This window comes from Strix aluco, chromosome 3 (genome assembly GCF_031877795.1).
Source record: "Strix aluco isolate bStrAlu1 chromosome 3, bStrAlu1.hap1, whole genome shotgun sequence".
In the NCBI taxonomy this organism is placed as follows: Eukaryota; Metazoa; Chordata; class Aves; order Strigiformes; family Strigidae; genus Strix; species Strix aluco.
In genome coordinates this window covers 10,719,228-10,738,718 of record NC_133933.1, presented here as the reverse complement: position 1 = coordinate 10,738,718, position 19,491 = coordinate 10,719,228, and the positions used below count along the sequence as shown (strand labels likewise).

Here is a 19,491-nt window from a genome sequence, read left to right as displayed (position 1 = left end):
CTCAGCTATTCCTCCTATGAGAGATGATCCAGTCCCTTAAACATTTTCATGGCCTTCTGCTGGACTGTCTCCAGTAGCTCCATGTCTCTCTTGTACTGGGAAAGTACAAGAGAGAGATCATCAAAAAATGTGGTGCAACTTGGAAGATGGTATGATGGTGGTATGAATGTATACTGAAACTGGCCTGCTTAACTAATGTAACCTTAAGATACTGTTGAGCTGAAAGTTGAATTCTTGATGTCTTTTGAAGTCCTTATTTTTGTGGTTTTCTACGATTTTTGATATGATTTCTGGCCCACATACTTTCTTCCCAAATAAACTACAGTGGTCCCTCAATTAGAAGAAATAATGGGAGACATCATGTGCAGGAGTCTGCATATTTTAATTGCTACTGTGGGAAACATAGGATAGGAGCTGTAGATATGTTAAATTATAGTAAGTTTTAAAGCATTGCAAATGAAAAGCCGTAACCATTTAGAAAGAGCGTTGAAAGGGCAGTCTGATGGATGGATATAGGACCATAAATTTATCCAGCAGTTACTGACCTTAATGCAGATTTAAGTTTCTTACAGCTCTATTCTGGGTTCCCCTCTCTCTGGGCAAGTCTGATTTCGATGCTTTTCAAGAGGTGTGTCAAGACCAGATGGCTCTGTATGTTTGGGCATCTTCATTGTGTGTGCCAGGAGTTTACAGAAAACGGTGATTTGCAGTCTTGCTGTATTTGGCAGAATTACTGAGCAATCCTAGAACTAAAATGAACTTTCAGCTTGGGGAGGGAGGGAACCTATCTGCTGGTACAGATCTTTTGTCAAAGGTGCTGGTCTTTTGTCAAAATCAGGTAGGTGGGTGCTTGCCTCAACTCTTCAAGCCTCATGTAGATGGTTTCCAGCATCCATAGCTTAAAGAATGTGGAGCTTGTAGCAGTGGACTTGCTTAAGTCTTCCTCTTTGGTATCCTGACACTGGCATGTTGCCCCTGGGTTTTCAGGCCTTGGGATTTGGACTTGCCTCTTTTTTTTTTTTTTTTTTTTTTTTTTTTTGAGTGGGGGAGGAATGTCTTTGTTCTAGTGTAGAACAAGGGGAAAATGTGTTATAAATATGTTTACCTTCATTTCACTGAGATGCTCTCACATTTCAAGGCTTTGAACTAAGAAATTTCAATTTGAAAAGAGATGTTGTCATGATGTCAAGGAGGTAATTTCTGCTATTTCTGTGAACACATATGGGCTTCTGGTTGAATTATACACCTCTGAAGAATCAAATTTGCACTTGCTTCTGAGAGCCTGACAGAATTATTCTTCAAAGGTCCTTTTTGTATCAAAGCTGAAAGGAGGTGCCTTGCCCGTGATTTCAACACTTCTGCTGCAGGTTTATCAAAAACTGTTTAAACACATGGGAGAAGGAACAACGTTGGGAACAGGGAAAGAACTTGAACAGTAAGAACAGAGCCAAGAGAAGTAGAGGGACAGGGAGTAAAAAGGATCTAGATGTAGGGAGTTAAAAAGATCTCTTGTTGTCCACATCAGCAGCCCACCTAGCCTTTTTTCAAGGATATGCCATCAATAAAGTAGCAGTTGGGTCACCTCTTTTGCTGTCCTTGGCAATCTGTTGCCTTTTCTGGCTGCTTCATTGCCTAGTGCCAGCCCTGCCTGTCACTACCAGCTTCTTCCCTGATGCTCCCATTACAAAGGCATGTCGTGATTCTAACGTGCCAATGAGTGCCTGGGACTAGTGCAGTTCAGTAATGGCACTTCTAGGGCTTCTCAGTTTGTTAGTAAAGTAACAAATCATATTGGGTTGCAAATGTAAGTGGTCAAAATTAGGTTGAGGCATTCTAATGGTCAGTGCATACCATTTTAGGCATATGATAGAGCCTTTAATAACACAGTTGCAAATTGTTTTCCTACAGCATTGCCGCCTTGTTAGGCAGACAGTGGTTAGGGAGAACGTGAGGAGTGAGTGGTGAGCAAAACTGCTTAATTGATGAAGAAGTTGGAGGGTGTTTGTTAAAGAAGGCATAGGACATGAATGGAAAAGACTGCCTCACTCTTATGTGATTTAAATGCTGCCTTGGGGAGTTCAGTTTTGTCCCATCCTGATCTACAAAGCTCCTGACTGAGGTTAGCTAGAGTATTAAAGCTAGATTTGATGTGTCTTTCCATTTTGTGGGTGTTTGGGGCATGGAGACTTGCAGCAGTTGAGCAGCCATCATTACAGTTGAAGTGAAAAAAGTCTGTTTTGGAAGACAAAACAAAAGGTTGTTTCATGCTTAATCCCTATAAAGTAAGATCATTGCTGATTTAAGCAGACCATGCCAAATTAGTGGAAACTGGCTATTCTTTGGCTGCTTGTAAATTGGGGGCCATAATGCCCTTCTTTTTTTCCAGGCATCCTGTAAAGTTAACTTTTGGTGACATTCTGAGGTGGTGATGGATGTTCCAGAAAACTATGAGAAAAGTAACTCTGCATTCAGGTTTTTTTTTTTAAATAAGAAGCCCAATAGATAAGGCCAGAAACTGATGAGAGGGGAAGAGGCTCTTCATCTGAGCATCATCTATTGTGGGCAGTGGGTAAGGCAAGATTTGGTGGAAGAAATAGCATGACTCATGTATTTAAGGAATATGTCATAAGTGTGTATGTGTGAAATGAAGCTTGAACAGCTAGCCCAGTGCTAGAGAATGTTTCCTAGTGAAGACAAGTTTTTGCTCATTGTCCAAGCTTAGCAGTCTTTCTGTAGCTTTTTAGCAGTAATACATGGATGCATAATTACAGTTGTAACACGTGTGTGTGCTGATGAATTGAAGACATTCATGGGAAGACCTGTGGGAATCGGCTAGTTTCCTTGTCTGCTCTCAAGGGACACAGACAGCAATGGGTTGAATGAAGGCTGCCTGGCATTTCCAGGGCTTTGAACTTTCTTCTTTGGCACTTGCTGGGTTTTTTGGACTGCATCCCAGGGCGGGAGTGACAGGAGCGTTGTTCTAGTGCCCAGCCTCTTGAACTGGAGGGCCAAGCTCAGTGATTTCAAGATGATCATGGGGATACAAGCTATAGTCTGGAGTACTGTCTTTAATTTGTCTCCTCCCTTTGTGATACTGAGCTATGGTACAGAAGAAGCAGCCATCCACAAACTACCAGTTGAGGTTTCCTCTGGTGTGGGGGAATCGGCAGCTTTTCCCAGTCCATTCCTTTTCCAGCAGGTCTGTTAGCAGCTGGACCATGCTGACCTTTGGCTGTCCCCAGATGATGTCTGGCTTTGGTGGCGCTCATCACATAGAGCAAATTGGAGTAATGCTCGGTCTTCATGAGACATGCTGCTGGCATGGAGGCACCAGATGAAGGATCTGGCTGCTTAATGCCAGCTCCTACTCTTTGAGTTATTCGTTAATTTTTTTTCTTCTTCCTGTCTAAGTGTTCTGCCTGGATAATGCTGAAGAAGAGGGCTTATCCTTACAAGCTGAGCTGCCCTAAGCACCGTTGGAGCCAGTTGAGCTCCTGCTTGGTTCTTGTGCCCTGAACAGCCTGTCACAGAGACAAACAGCAGAGCTGGTCTGATCATAGGCAGTTGGCAAAAATGTTACCAGGAAAAGAAAAGCAGCAGCTCGCTGGCTTACAGTAAAGCCACTCCTGGGGCTTTAGGTGAGGAATAATGGTAGATCTGTTTCTGACTTCTGCTTTTAAAAAACAATATTGAGGGCTTGGCTATAGGAACATATTTTTGATTCATAAATATAAACTGGTCCATAATTTGCAGCAGGCTTAAAATATTATGGTCAGCTCTAGGATCTTACAGGAAAGTAACTTGTAATTATCCTGCACAAGAGGCAGGATGACACAAGGCAGTAGTGAAGAAGGGAGAAAGCAGATGGGTAACAAAGCATCTGGAAGGGTAGGCTCTTGAAATGATGTAATATTTTGTTTTTAAAGGGTCAGGAAAGAGATTTTTGTAAAGACAAGGAAAAGTGTAAGCAGCAGTAAGCAGACTTGGTCATGATAGGAATGGCATGTGCCAGGTCATGAAATCCCCTACATAGAGAAGCTGGCGAAGTGACTTCCATAATGTACTTTAGGTCGTTGATTTGCCTGCGTCTGCCTTATCATCTTCATGATGAAGTGATGAACAGCTTGTGGTGGCATTTATTAACTTCCTGTTTGAAACCAAAGTTCCTGATTTGGGGCTGTCTCCAACTTTCTCTTTTTTTTATTCAGTTTTAAAAGATTGTTCTGTTTATATTCTATAATCTAGACAGCTGAGCAGTGACTGTAAGAGAAGATTTATATTTGGTGTCTTTCATGTTTTGTTGTTTGTTCCCCCCTGCCCCCCCCAAGAATTGGCTAAAAAATTTTGGTGTAGGTTTGGTAGGGTTTTTTGGTTTTGCTGTCTCCACTTCTTCCCTCTAAGAGGATGACACTGGATTTATTAATGTTTATACACTTTCTTATATTACAGAGAATTGATAGTTCCTGGTTTTTAGATTGGAGGAGACTGCTTCAGAAATAACAGTGTTTATAAAATTACCTGGTTTGTTCCAAGTTTTGCAGAAGTGTATTTGTATTTTGCAGTTCAAGTTTGCCTGCAGAGTGGGAAGGCAGTTTCATTGGTCAAGGTCAGCCCCTGGTGGGTAATTATAAGGAAAAGTGGTGTAAAAAAGGCAGCCCTCAAGTGAGGTAGTCTCATCTTTTTTTTGTTCAATCACTGTATTGCCGTATGTTGAACTAGATAGAGCTGCTTTATGATCTTCTGTAACATTTCACCATTTGGTACAAGAGTTTCAGCAATGCTGTGAAATGTTGCTTTTATGATTAAGCCCACTCATAAAAGTAAGCCCACTCTGTGCTCTCCAGCAGAAACTACAGGAGAACAAGACTTGAGTTTGTCTAGCCTGTGCATGAGGTGAGCTGTGTGTGAGACTGCTGTTCCATGTGACCAGAAAGTGGGCACTTAGCAAGAGTGGAGAGACTGTACCTTGCTGATAATAGCTTAAGTATTACTAAATGTTGAGAATTTGCACAAACAACAGAGCACTCTCTCTGTGTTTGAAATTACTGACCATTGAAGGCTGCTTGACAACTGGTTCAGTATTTTCAGGAGTGTTTCACTAATTTTGAGTACAGTTTATAAGATCTTTGGTGTGTTGTATATGCATTAATCTGGCCCCGTAAGTTCCTGATTTCAATCTATTTTTAAAGATTCTTCCCTTCTTACTGGAACCAGAGGGCAAAACTGCACAGGTATCAAGTCTGTCTTTCCAGTTCAAGCACAGCAGAACAGTTGTGATGTTCACAACATTGTGTACGCAAAAGCAGGCTGTCTGGTTGTAACTGCTGTCATTTTAGAGAGGGAAAACTGGGGAAAGATCTCAAAACTGGGAAGCCTGAAGTGCCCGGCCGAGTCTGTAGGCTCACCTTCACAGCCTTTCTTAAACAGCGCTTTTCCTCTGACAGTCATTAGTTTTGTGCCAGAGCGATGCCATAGGTTGGACAATGTCATTCACAGCCCTGCTCTATTTATAGGGTATTCCAGCAACCCCTCCTGTAGCTTCTGTTTCCTGATTTAAAAGAGCTTTCATGCTACGTCGTCTCCTCTTATTTTCCACTGGCAGAAAAAGGGAGGAGTTGCCTTGCTCCTTGAAATGCAACAGAGCATTTCTCCTTCTCTTTCCAGGCCATAGCTCTTGTCCCTTGGATTTAGGAGATGGGTCTGGCAAGGGGGAGGGCTGTGCGTGAGGCACCTGCTGCTGGTGGCCACTTCTGCTTAGTAGCTTCTGTTGCCTTGGTGTCAGAGACAAGAGGAGATGGCTAGTGAAAACTAGTAGGAGATAAAGAAAAAGTGGGTCTAGGAAGCACAACCCAATGGGCATTAGAGTTAGAGGTGAGGGTTAGGGTGGAAAAGTACTGCATGGATGCAGCACCTCACCTTGTCTGAGCCCTGACAGCAATCCCCTGTCTGGAAGTGTTGGCTCACATACCAAAGTTAGGGCTTATAATTTGGGGATTGAAAAGGTTTTTTGATACAGGCCAGATGGACTTCTGTGCTTCAGTTTCTTGAAGTTACCTGACATGAGAAATACTACATTAGAATAACTCTGCATGTTAATTTTAAATTATCGTCGTCGTTAGCCCTTCCTCAGTGTTTTTTCCCCTTTGCTTTCCCCTTTCCCTTTCTCCTTCTCAACAACCCAGACGTAGTTTTGACGTTATCTTTTCCTGTCACTATGTTTGTGTGGTACAGTGTTTATTTTTCAAAGCCAGAGGAGGATTTAATAACATTCAGCTGATCACAGAACAGCTTTGCTTTAAAAGCTCATTAGCTGGGGCCTGTCTCCTGGTTGTTGCTTTCAGTGACATGCCTGTCACAGTGACAGAAAATCATATATAAATATCTCTGTGTGTGTGTTTATTGTGTCTCACTAACTCTCCTGGTGGGAGGCAACACTGATGAAGTGCTTGAGTAAAGCTTTGCCTGCACCAGTGAAAGCTTATTTTCTAGTTTGTTCTACAAATGGAACAAGTGATCCTCAGCTGAGCAGGCTGTCAGTGCTTGGACATTGGACGTCGCAAGTTTGACATAATTGTCATTATTGGCCAAAACTAGCAGGAGAGTGCAGGTTCCAGACACGCCATGAGCTCCTATTAGTTTTGTGAAAATTGGTATCTGGAAAGAGGATAGAGTGTCCCTATGGAGGAGAAGTTGGTTTATCTTACAAGATGCTACACGAGGACAGGCTGGCTGGCAGGTGCCTGGCTCTGGATGGCTGCCTGGTGCCTGCTGAATATCTCCATCAGGCAAGGGGAGAATGTTGAGGGGGACTGCGGGTCTCACGGAAGGGAGATGCGAGCTGGAGCTCGAGTGGCTGTGGTAGGGATGACAACTACTGTGGTGTGTTTTGCTGCTCACAAAACATCTTTTTCTTATAAACTAAGCTTGTGGAGTAAAGCTATGAACAGGGTTGTTCGCTCAGTTATTCAGAAATTCATCCAGGCCTGCTTTAGAATAATGAGATTAGTCTGAAATTCGTGGAGTTAAAAGTAGTAGAAATTGGGTTCTTTCAAGTTACTCTTTTTTTTTAAATTTCTTTTTTCAGATGCCCCAAGTCATATTATTTAAGTTTACTCTGCAAGCACAAAGCATAGAAGCTTACTGAAATTTCTAATCTAGTTAGGGATCTTTGGGAGCTGGGGTTTTCAGCAGAACACCAAAGGTGGGAAAAACTTGTGATAAAACCACAGGAGAGCTGGCAATGTTTGGCAAGAAAATAAAAATAACGGGATGGAAATAAGCATGCTGTGCACATGTAGCTGTGGAGGCAGGTAGGGCTCTCATTCATGGTGGCTGTGCAGGCTGGATTGTACCAGCAGCTTCTCTGTTCCTCAGCTTTACATCTTTCCAACTCCTCTGTCTCTCCCTTCATCCTTCTTCTCCTTGTCCCTGCTGCCTTAGCAGTTATTGTCACCTGCAGGTAATCTGTAGACTCTGCTTTGTGAGGATTGAGGGATCAGAGTCAGAGCGAGTCCACTGGAGGTACCTGTGATGCTGCAGGCTCCCGTGAAAGTCCAGCTGAGTGCAGGAGCACTCCTGAAGCAGCAAGTATGTGTGAGGGGGCTGTCAGATATGAGCCTGGCATCTGGAGTACACACAGTACCCAGCAGCAGAGTTATTGCCTTGATGTGACTGAATTGGGACTGTTTCACCATCTTAGTCTTTCTCACTTTAGTATAGCAAATTCATGTTTAAAGTTGCCCAGGTTACCTTAGAGTACCTGAGAACCTGAGGCACAAGTCCTACTAACCTTATTATAACAACAATTTGTTCTAATAGGCAGTCTTAATCTAAAGTTCTGAGTATTGGAAGGAGTATAAAAGTGCAATGAGTTATGCATTAGAATTAAAAAAAGAAAAAAAACTGAGTTAATTGGCTTCATATAACAGTAAATAGATTGTACATTCTTTCCTGATAAAACTTCCACAGAATTCTAATAACACCCCTGCTCCTCAGCAGTCTCTTGTGCATCAGCATCCCTCCCTCGTTTGTCTTGCAGCATCACAAAATGGATTAAAAGCTTGGAAAAAGCATACTTATTCCGAAACAGAAATGCTAACACATCACTAGCTGTTAAGATTTAAATACAGACCATACATCAGTCTAAGCTGATACTCAAAGGTAGACAAGTTCTTAGTCTATTTAACTGTTGTTTTTTTCATTATCCTTTTGTGCTGGGTTTGTGTTGTGGGGTTTTTGATAGCAGAGGAGGGGGCTACAGTAGTGGCCCCCTGTGAGAAGCTTTTCGAAGGTCCCCCGGCTCCAAGCTGGACTCACCTCTGGCCAAGGCTGGGACGATTAGTGATGGTGGCTGCACCTCTGCCATAACATATTTAAGAAAGGGAACCTGAGAGGAGGAGTTGTGAGGGAGATACCTCTGCAAACACTGAGGTCGGTGGAAGAAAGGAAGAGGAGGAGGGGGGAGGTGTGCTGGAGCAGAGACTCCCCTGAAGCCCGTGGTGAGGCAGGCTGTGCCCCTGCACCCATGGAGGTCACCAGGGGAGCAGATGCCTTCCTGCAGCTGGTGGAAGGCCCCAAGCCAGAGCAGAAGGCTGGGACTCTGAAGACAGCCCATGCTGGAGCAGTGTGTTGCTGGGAGAACTGCTGCCCATGGGAAGGACTCACATGGGAGAAGTTCGTGGAGGACTGTCCCCGTGGGAGGGACCCCACACTGGAGCAGGGGAAGAGTGTGAGGAGTCCTCCCCTTAAGGAGGAAGGAGCGGCAGAAACAACGGGTGATGAACTGACCACAACCCCCATTCCCTGCCCCCCTGCTTTGCTGGGGCAAAGGAGGTAGAGAAATCAGGAGCAAAGCTGAGCCTGGGAAGAAGGGAGGGGTGAGGGGAGGTGTTCTTCAGATGTTGTTGTATTTCTCACTGTCCTACTCTGGTAAATTAAATGGTGGTGGTGTTCAAATTAAATTGATGTTCTTTTCTTCGCCTCACGAGTCTGTCTTTTGCCCATGACCCTAATGGGTCAGTTACCCCTCTCTGTCCTTGTCTCAGTACCCAAGCCTTTTGTTTTATTTTCTTCTCCCCATCCCTGAGGGAGAAGGAGTGAGTGAGCAGCTGCGTGGTGCTCAGTTGCCCATTGGCCTTAAACCACAACATTTTTCTAGGTGTAGGTACCCAGCTTGTTAATTCTCAAGAATTTAAATGTTTTAGTAGCATTTAATCTGTATTATAAATAATCGTTTTCACTTTTTTTTTCTTAAATAAAACTGTCTTTTTACTCTATTTAGGTGTAAACATGGTTAAACCTGCACTATGTGCTGTACTCATGTGTTCTTTAAATAAAAACATTCCTTCATCTGAATGAAAACAAACTAAAGCTCAGCTTGCTGCAGAAGCTTACAGCCTTAATTTTTTGCAAGGCTCTGAGTGTCCTGACCTGTGCTATGTACTTAAAAAAACCACCCGGAGTTTAGGGACCTTGTGAGGAGGAACAGCTTTAGTTCAGTGGGGAAAAAAAAAGCCTGCTAGTGGTCTGAGTTTCCTTACTGTCATTCTTAATGATGTCCTTTCACAGCGTTCAGTAGAGTCATAGGTTTAAGAGCACAGACTTTTTGGAGTCAGTGACATGTTACTTCTACCTACATGTGCTAGGCCCTGTGGGAGTAGAGTCAGCACTTTCATAATGGCTTTAATACAACTGTTTCTTTTCTTCCTTTAGGCTCACAGCTGGCAGCCTGGCATCAAGAACCCATACCGTGGGGTGGTGGTATGGCCTGTTCCTGAAAATGTTGAAATTACTGTGACACTCTTTAAGGTATGTTTTTTTAAAGCATAATCTTTCATATTTCATAAAGAGCATATGAAAAATTCTGTTTGGAAATGTCAGATTATAATCACAAGTCTGGCTAAGTCATTAAATGCACAACCTTATGTCTCCAGCTTAAATCCAGGAGAAGGATGGTCTGTTCCCTGCCAACGCTTACTTTTGTAGTTTAGTTAACACACTGAAATATGCCATTGAGCTGATTGTGGCGAGTCATTGGCATAGAATTTAGTACATGTGTAACTGCGCACGTAGTATGTGTGTAAGGGCTTGGCATGGGTTATAGTCTGGTTGGTTTTCTTTAAATACTGTATGCCAGAAGTTGTCAAAACACAGCCATTTCTAGACTTCCTTGTTCAGTTGCAGTGCAGTGACCCTATTTCTTATGCTATTGACTAGGAAACAGGATCCAGCTCTTAATTTCACAGTATTTAGTATGCCACACAAACATCACAGTACTTACATGATTGCAATCATAGGAGTGGATGTGGAGTATTTGAGTAGTACAGAGAATTACAAGACTTTAAGAGGGACTTTTTTAATAAAACAACTGCAGTTCCTAAAAAAAAAAAAGCTTATTTGTGTGGCTGTGAGGCAGGAGGAGAAATTGATGGTTATGCTAAAAAATATTTCCCAAATATCATTGGGCAAAGCCCTTTCTGCATAAAGATAAACAGTGCAGCTTTGTACATGTGACAGCGTAGGAGGTTGCCTGGGAGGCTGAAGATTTCTGGGATTTTCATTCCATTAGTTCTTTCTTGTTCTTTACTCTGGTGTCTCCAGCCACACTCTGGTTGTTCTTATTTATAATAGTTCCCTTTACAGTTTAGGGCAACAGTAACATACTTTTTTCTAATTAGTAATATTTATATTTCTTTGTCTTGGGGACTTCCCTGAACAACTGCTTAGAAGTGGCTTCTGGTTAGCCTTAGAATGTGAATTTATTACTTGGTTCATTAAGCCTAAAAAGGGGGTTTCTCTCCTGGTTTTTTTTGTCCTTGGGATCACTAATGAACACTGGTTGCCAGTGATGCTAACTATCATAAATTTGTCTCTTCTTAGGAGACACACAGTCTTCAACTGAGGTTCAAAAGTTCACTAGCAAAAATTGTTTGCCTTTGCATGCTTCAAGTGCCTCTACTTGGATTAAGAAGTTTAGCCACCATTATGTGACTATGGTGCATGTCTGTATAATCTGAATATGGTTATGTAATGCAGTAAATGTTATTTAATATTTTTAACATTTACAGTGAAGCAGAAATGTACACAATTCTTGATTGTGTATGCGATAACATGTTACGTGAAGAATGAGAAATTAAGTTTCTTTTGGGTGCTGTGGCTTTGGAGTACAAGTGTTTCCCAGCCTCCTCCTGCCATCCCACACTACCCTTTTATTCCTGCCTGCACAGCTTTGGGGCTGTGTTATGTAGCACAGCACAGCAACCTTGTAGTTGCACCACTGAAACTGAGGGCTGGGACCGTACAGAAGGGTCTCTGGAGCTGGTGTTAGGTATTACCCCAAGATTAACTTGACCCAGCACTGTGACTGTAGGCAGATCCGTTCACTGGACTTCCTCCTCCTGTCACCAGAAATAAGCCTGCCCATCGCAAGGGTTGGTCTGGGAGGAGAGGTGGGAGCATGAATAACACCACAGCCTGTGCCTTCTGGGAATGGTACACACTGATCTCTTGGGGAACGAGCACCAGCTTTTAGAATCAAAATATTGAGATCACACAAAGAAGCATAATATTGTCAGGCAGCTCTTAATGTAAATCTGCTCTAATTGATCCTCTGGCTCCTTCAACACGAGTTGCCTGTAATTGGCCAAACCCACTTGTTTCTCTATAAGGGTATGCAGGTGTGGCGCAGAGCAGCACTTCTTGAGCAAGCTGGGTAATGCCCTGGGAGCGCTGTATCTGTGTGAGACCAGCAGCCTGCCTGGACTAATGAGCTGTGAGTGATACGTGATTGCAGGCAGAAGATGGTGTTAGCGCAGTTTAGGCTGTGCCCAGTTCTCTGATGGCTCTGTTGGCTCAGTGCTACAGCGGCACTTCAGCTGTAGCATGGAATATGTCCTAACGCCCAGAGAGCTGGCACTTCGGAGCTGGTATGTTCTGGGCAAAGACAGTCAAAAAGAACTAGCTATTTTTTTGCACAGCTGATGCATTGTCTGGTCAGTGCTAGAGTGGTGGGAAGGGAAGTACGTAATACCACACTGCAGCAGCCTTTTTGGGAGCTGACTTACAAGTCAGGTATTTATATTGTTCCTTCCTCTGGAAGGAGGGAGGTGAAAACACTGAAAGCAGTAAAGCTCAGGAAAAGAGGTGGCTCATCTTGCAGTTCTGTAAAAGTCCATTTAGGAGCCACTCTTCTGCGAAGGAGAGTGACTGCTGAATGTTTGGCACTTTGCAGTAAGTACACTTAGCGTGGCTGTGTTGTTTTACAAACAGTAGTTGTCCTCTTTCTTTAGAACCCAAGAAGCTAAGGGAAGCTGCTGGCTTCACATCCGCACTGGCAGAGCCCACTGATGGGAGCAGGGTGCTCTGACAGAGCTTTGCAGCAATCACAGATAACAAATTAGCGCAGTGGTGCTGTTTGAAATATAAGTGCAGGGAAGGGCAAGAGTAGACTCCAGAATAGACAGCTACGTGTTTTGGGAAATGATTCACATAGTAGTGGCTGTGCATTTGTAAGTGGCTGTTGAAATGTGTTGCTGGTAGGATTAGCAGATAAGTCGAGGTTTCAAGTGCTGATGAGAACGTTAAGAATCTCCTCTCTAGTAGTCACCCATGGACACTTGAGAGCTGGCTAGCAAAGTGCCTGTGATCAGTCAACAGACAACATATTTTGCATTATCTGCACATCCCTATTTTGGGTGTTAACTGGTTTCCAGCAATATATTTGTAATTCTTAGGCAAGCAGAGCTAAGTATTGAAGGGACTATAACCTTTCTTTAGAAAACTTCCATTTCAAATAAGTAAAACCTTCTTGTTTCATCTCAGTTCTGGGTTGCTAGTAAAACTTTATAATGCTCTGGAGTCACACAGGGAAAAGCATCAAATGGATATATTGATCCAGCCTCCCTTGACTAGCTCTAGCTGCTGCCCATCCGGCTGGCTGAACTGCTGATTACATAAAAAGTTCCATCTGTTCTGAAAGTTTAACTTCTTCCTTTGCTATACTCTACATCGATGTTTGGTTATGCCTTGGGTTTTTCAACCAAAATGGGGAGAAAGAAACAGTGTGAAACAATAAACCTATTATGCATATTAAATCCATGATTTGTTGTGCTTTCATGGAAAGATCTACAATTGCCAGAAAAGCTAGCTGAATTCACATTTTTCATTGTTTCCATGGTTGCACTCCAGAAGTTCACTTTTAGAGTCCCTTCATTAGCAAGGTTTAGCCCTCATATGTGAAAGCTTGTATATTTTTCCATGGCTTTATGTACAAACACATACCTGTATCAACTGAGAGAGATTTTTAAATGAGAAATTTTAATTGCCAAGCAAGCCCAGTGCTTTTAGCAAAGCGAAGTAAATATCAGTTCTACTATGAGGATTTATACTGCAAACATCATTATTTTCTACCTTAAAACAAAGTGAACTTCCCAAGCAAAAATGTTTGTTCTTCTGGTGTAAGCATGGACTTTGCTCCACTGGATTACAAAAACCACTTGTTTTGTGGGTAACATGGTTTATCACACCAGTGTACTATTGCAACAACAGGGAAGATTACCAGCTCTTCATTCAAAAGTTTGAAAAAGACATTTTTAAAGGCATAGCTTTCTAAACACACAAAAAAATACTTATGAGTAAAATAAGAATAAAAGATATGATAAAAGGAGGCTGGTATTGTTAAAAGTATTCTCATCCCCACACAGTTCTCTGAATAAATCCTGTATCTTCTTTCCTGAAAGCCTGAGTCAATCACATGCTTTGATGATAGCGCAGTACCCGGCAATGAACTAGCAGGAACACTGCAGCAGAACCAATATGTAGTCTTGGGGAAAGGGGAAAAAAAATAACGCGCCCAAACCTTCTCCTAAAGCCATTTCCCAGAAGCAAAGAACAAACCCAGGTTCAGAACATACTTGTTTCAGTTTAGGAGAGACTAGTGGCTTGACTGGATGCTGTGGAAGATATTCCATAGCAGGAAAAAAACCAGCCCTGTAGACAAGATGATGTGTGTCAGATACAAAAATTGTGTGCTTGGGGAAATGAGCACATTTGCACACGAAATAAAATATCCAGGGTTAGTGTGGGGACTAATTGTAAAAAATCTATTTTAAAAACAAATACATGTCAATCCTAGCCCAGAGACTTTACATGAAAGTGTGAGCTGTCGTGAGCTTCGTGTGGTGATGCACAGGGACGGTTCTGTCTGCTCAGAGCTCCCTGCTTTCTGGATGCTCAGCAAAAGCTGACCAGAGTGATATGTGACTTTCTAGACTAATCAGACCTTTGTAAGCAGCACTGAAAGTGACATCAATTGGGTCAAATTTTGAGTCTTCTGTGGCTTCAAACAGCCAAGTACAAAAGCTGAGGACAGATGCTGGAGTACCCGGAGCATCTGCTATAAGTCACTGGTAGAGGAAGATCACAAACCCTGTCATCATTTGATCTGATTCAGTATGACAGTCCTTAAGTAGTTATTCCCCAAGAAGAAAGACCAAAGATTAAGGCTGGTATGAAGTGATCTAATTGAAAGACAAGCTTCAAAAGCCAGGAAAGCTTAGGGAGGAGGCACAGGGAAGGAAGGGAGGAAGAGTCTATAACAGTCTGAAGATTTTTCCCCACCTGCTCTGGCTGCTGATTAGGAGAAGGAGCAGTCCCTTGTTTGCTGATGTCACTCCTGTTACAAGAGATACAGAAATAACTCTGCAGAGAGCCTAAACTTTTTGAGAAGGGTTATCTTTCTTCAGTCTTCTGAAACCACCTTATACACTGCGGAAAGGATCTAGTCATTGGCAAAGCTCCTTGCAGAATGGGCTGGTGATGGACTGGTCAACAGAGAACAGAAAAATGTGACAGACATTGTTGCACTTGTCTTGCCCTGAGCCCAGAAGAGTTGTCTGGTTTTGGGTAGTTGGCATGTGGATGGGCAGAATGGGGTTGCAGAGAAAGGTCTGTAGGACTGAGCTTGTTGAGGGCCAGCTTATATCCAGGGAAGTAGTTAACAGTTACTGGGAAAATGTGAAATGGGCTGGGTTTTCGCTGGTGGACAAAAGCACTCTACTGACCTTGAGAGGAGAGTTGAAGAAATTAATATCTGAGAGTCTCACTGGAAGAGAACTGTAAGATGATGTCCTGTCCTTTGCACAGTTCCCTACTATTGGCTTCTCACCTGAGTGTTACTTTTGAACACTAAAGCCATCTTACTGGAAAAAAAAAAAAAAGAAAAGAAAAAGGGTAGGGGGGAAAAAAGAAGGCTCTGAAACTTAGTTGAAGCTGCTGAAAAGGAGTGTCATACTGAGAGGCAAATGCATGTGGAAAGAGAAACAGGAAAATGGGGCCTGTCTCTTGATACTAAGTGATGATTCTTTTTTACACAACAAAATGAGGAGCAATAACAAGCTGTTCAATCCATTTGCCCAAATACGGTTTTCAATCCAAGGTAAAACAATAACGACTGTTGGATAGAGTGTAGTTCTGCGTCTGTGGTATGTTGGTAAAAAAATGAACATTATCCAAAAAAATGGCTCTTGCCAACTCCCGTTGTGTTACATTGAGGTTTGAGGCAGTTTCAGGCTGAGAAAAATACCGGAGACAGTTTGTTCCTTGAGCTTTTTAGGTAATTTTTATTATCATTTGCTTTCAGGAAGGAGGATGGGAATGAGGTCTGTTTATAACTCTTGTCTTTAGGTGTTTCCAGCTGTGCATTTTCAGTGATTACTTGTATCTGCTTGTAGGTGAGATGAGGTTTTGTGTGCTGTGTAATCAGGGAAGGCTTTCATACAGTGAGAATTTCAAAGGCTGCTATAACCGTTATTTCTAGGCTTATTCTTCTTTGCACTGGCATTTTTTTTCCTAAAGAGTAGTCAGCTGTATGTCGTCAAATAATAGTTTGCTCAATTCATTGCATGAGTTTTATGTGGGAAATGAATGGAGAATATGGGTTAGCCGGTGAGGGAAGTATGTGTGGTTAACATTTTTTTACTGGTATTTACACTCTTCAAATCCAAAATAAGATGAAAGATTAGCCAGATTTATAGAAACATCACTTTTTATGGAGACCACACATGGAAATGTCTAGTCCACAGAGTGAAATGGTGGTTGCAGTAGAAACTGTGTTGTAACTGTAATCATATGGGTATCTATTAATGCTGACCATGTCATGAAGTTGTAAATTAGCTAGAAATAGGACTATGCATGCTGGTTCCCGTGCTTCTAATAAAAGCATTTTAGTGAGGAGGGTGAAGCCATTTATGTGTCTGTTGCAAGGAAATGCTGAGGCTTATGTGTATAAGCTTATTTGGGGTTTTCTGTTTCTAGAGGCATTTTAAGACTGACAATAAATGTGGCTCTTAAAAAAAAAAAAATTCTGGATTTGTCTTTAAATCTGAAATAACTGATCATATGCAAGGTGTCTATATCTTAGCATATTTCATACTCTAAAATTTTGGTAAGGCTGTTCATTAGAGAAGTCCTTGAAACTTTTAATTTTTTTTTTTTTTTAATTTTTTTTTATTCTGGGTGGTTGGTAGAGAGTTTGGGGGTAATACGCTTGCATTTATTTTTGAAACGTGTTCACAATTCGCTTTCAAGTGCATGCTAACATGTTGAATATTAAGAAGTCTCTTCATTATACAGTATTATTTTGCTCTAGCAGATTATCAGAAAATACTCAGCAGAGTGCCTGATTCTGTAGCCTTCAGAGGTGTGAATCGGTTTTATTGCCATTGACAGAAGAGCTTTGTTTTTCTTTATAGATTATTGCCTTGCTTGAAGGAAATAATGATTGTTTTGTTTGTTACATGGGATAAAATACTGGGCCCTGACTTTGCAAGCAGTTTTAGGTAAACCTGCAAGCTTGCATTAATAGATTTTGGGGAAGTTATGAAAAAAATTGAGCAGGATGAAATATTTAAGAGTTTAGTCACTTACTGTGGAGTAGCTTATTGAAACAAAAAGTGATTAATGATCCCATTAAATCTCATTATGTCATTTTATGCTGTATCAAAGGAAGCAATTAGACAAAAAGGTAATTGCCCCAGGTTAACTCTTGAAAACTGTAAGTATTTAATAGCTGAATTACAGAAAACTATGTCTTTAGAATTTATGTAGGATACAGCAAACTAGCAGGTATCGTGCACTTTATTTACATAACGCAGAATTCCACAAACCTGATTAACGTGATGGATATATAATTACGTAATTATCAAAATAAATCATCAGTTTTGACGGAAGTTTCTAGTAACATATTTTTTCACTGAAACTACATCCCATTGTTGGAGTAATGCATTTTAAAATGTGTATTGCATATGATAACTGTGATTGTAGCTGTTAAATATATAGCTAATGATGGTGCCAGTGGTATGATGTATGGTTGAATTTTCTCCATATGTTGATGCCTAGTGATATGACTGCTGCAAGGAGAGCCAGTGTTTTACAGGGGGTCTGCAGAGCAGTGAACCCACTTTGCTGGATTTTGTAGGAAGGATTGCACTGGGTGAGATAGGATGATAACCTCTTAGAAAAGTTATTGTAGTTCATTCAAAGAGGAGGTTTATTTAAGAGCACACTTCCCAAGTTTTTTGTGTGCTGGAAAAAGAAAAAATAATTCTTTTTGCTAGTTGTTTATGCTGTAAACTTGTTACAAAATCTTTTATTTTGTGTATTTGATGAGAACTAGTTAAAAGAATCATTTGTAGTACTGTGATGCAGTACCTCTACTCACTGCGTGTCTGACCAAGGCAAAACTAAGTGAAACAAGGATGGTTAAAGCAAAGACTAGGATAAGGTCAGTTGAAAAGATTGAATGTGAGGCTTGTAGCATTCTGTAAAGAAAAGAAAGATGGTACTAACAGAGATAAGCAAAGTAGAAGCAAAATATCTTGATCCATTTTGTTAATTTACAGCAGCAAGATGGAATTGGTGCAGTGCTTGATGTAGTATCATGAACTGTCTCCAAATAATAGTGAGAAAACTCTGCAGGTGCTGAGAGGTTTCATATATGATGAAGGGAAATGCTGATTATGGGGAAGTGACATTTATCTACAAGTGTCTATAGCATGCAAGTGTCAGAGGCAAAGGAGTAATTGAGTAATTTCCTATAACTAGAAATAATAGGATAAAATTGAGGTATAATGAAATGTCAGAAGAAAGCCTAAAGCCACATTCTCTTAGTGTGAGAAGCTGTTTTGCAAGAGGAGTAGAATTTATTTTGTTACAGTTGGTCAGAACTAGGATAGGATGATAAATTAGTGATTTTTTTTTTTTAAAAAAGCTGTTTTAAAAAGTAGGATCTTTGATAGAGGCATGAAGGGGATGACTACTTAATATCTCCACTGTTATCTTAATTTCAGACAACCACAATACAGACTATACCACTGGGTTGAAAGCTCATTAAATTAGAAACAAATGCCCAGTATATTAACTGGGTTATTTATCTTCCTGTTGGTGACAATGTTTTTCGACCCTTGCCTGTGATGTAATAGAAATGTTGTGAAGTAATTTAAGAAATTTGCAGTGAAATGAGGTAGTGTGCAGAAACAATGACTTTGGATCTCTGCTCATGCTGATAGAGTTTGGGCACGAGGAGGTTGAGGTGATGGCTTTTTGATGCCTGCTGTAGGTGTATGTCTTCTCACACCGTGTGGGAGCAGTGGCTTCCTCTGCTGTTCTCTGCAAGATGTAGATTTGTTGTGTTTATTTGGGAGGTGGAACTTAAGAAGTAAGGTGATGTTTATCTGGTTTTCTGCCCTGGATGAAAGGAAATAGAATTACAGGCCTTCATCAAAATCAGCCTCTTGTTTGTATCTGTAGGGGTCTATTAAATCTTCACTGGCAGTTCTACACCAATTTGCTTGTCATCTTACTGACATCCATTGAAGCCTACATCCCAACTAAAATATTTCCCTCTGTCATCTTAAGTGGGTAAAAATATTTCTATGAGTATATGAAAATCTTGGCTGAGTTGCAATTTCTTGTACCCTGGATTGATTTTTGACTTAAGTTCTCTGGTTTGTTTTTCTAGGATCCCCATGCTGAAGAGTTTGAAGACAAAGAATGGACGTTTGTCATAGAGAATGTAAGCTGGAATGTCGTTATGGGGTTTTTTTAATACGTGTAAGACTTAATAATTTAAAGGATTATAGGGTGTCCAAATGCTAAAAAAGGCTTGAGTAAGATTTGAGCTGCTGAACCACAGTAAAGCCTTGCTCCGTAGTAATAAAGGCTTATTAAAATATGTATTGTTATGTTACAATTAAAATACAGGAGAGGGGAGTACTATACCACACTTAAATTCCTTCCCTGTAAGCATCAGTCTTCCTTGCATTATTTTGCTATGAGCAACGGAGTAAACAAGTTAGAGCTGGGTTATGACTCACTGTTTTACGGGTTATGACACATTATTTTTCTATGAGCAGGGGAGTGAACATGTCAGAGCTGGGTTATGACATCTGTACATCCCAAACAGCAGAGCACCCTCTCTGGTTTTGAATGCTGCTC

At 41.3% G+C, this 19,491-nt stretch overlaps 1 protein-coding gene across 7 annotated transcripts in view; it reads left to right on the top strand.

Moving 5' to 3' along the window:
* EHBP1 (EH domain binding protein 1) overlaps positions 1-19,491 on the top strand; it is a 227,345-nt gene that overhangs the window by 35,299 nt on the left and 172,555 nt on the right. For all 7 annotated transcript variants that reach the window (XM_074817315.1, XM_074817312.1, XM_074817311.1 and 4 more), the window contains exons 4-5: positions 9,712-9,807; positions 19,016-19,069. In XM_074817315.1, the coding sequence (XP_074673416.1) occupies positions 9,712-9,807; positions 19,016-19,069 (150 nt within the window). The remainder of the gene's footprint in view (positions 1-9,711; positions 9,808-19,015; positions 19,070-19,491) is intronic.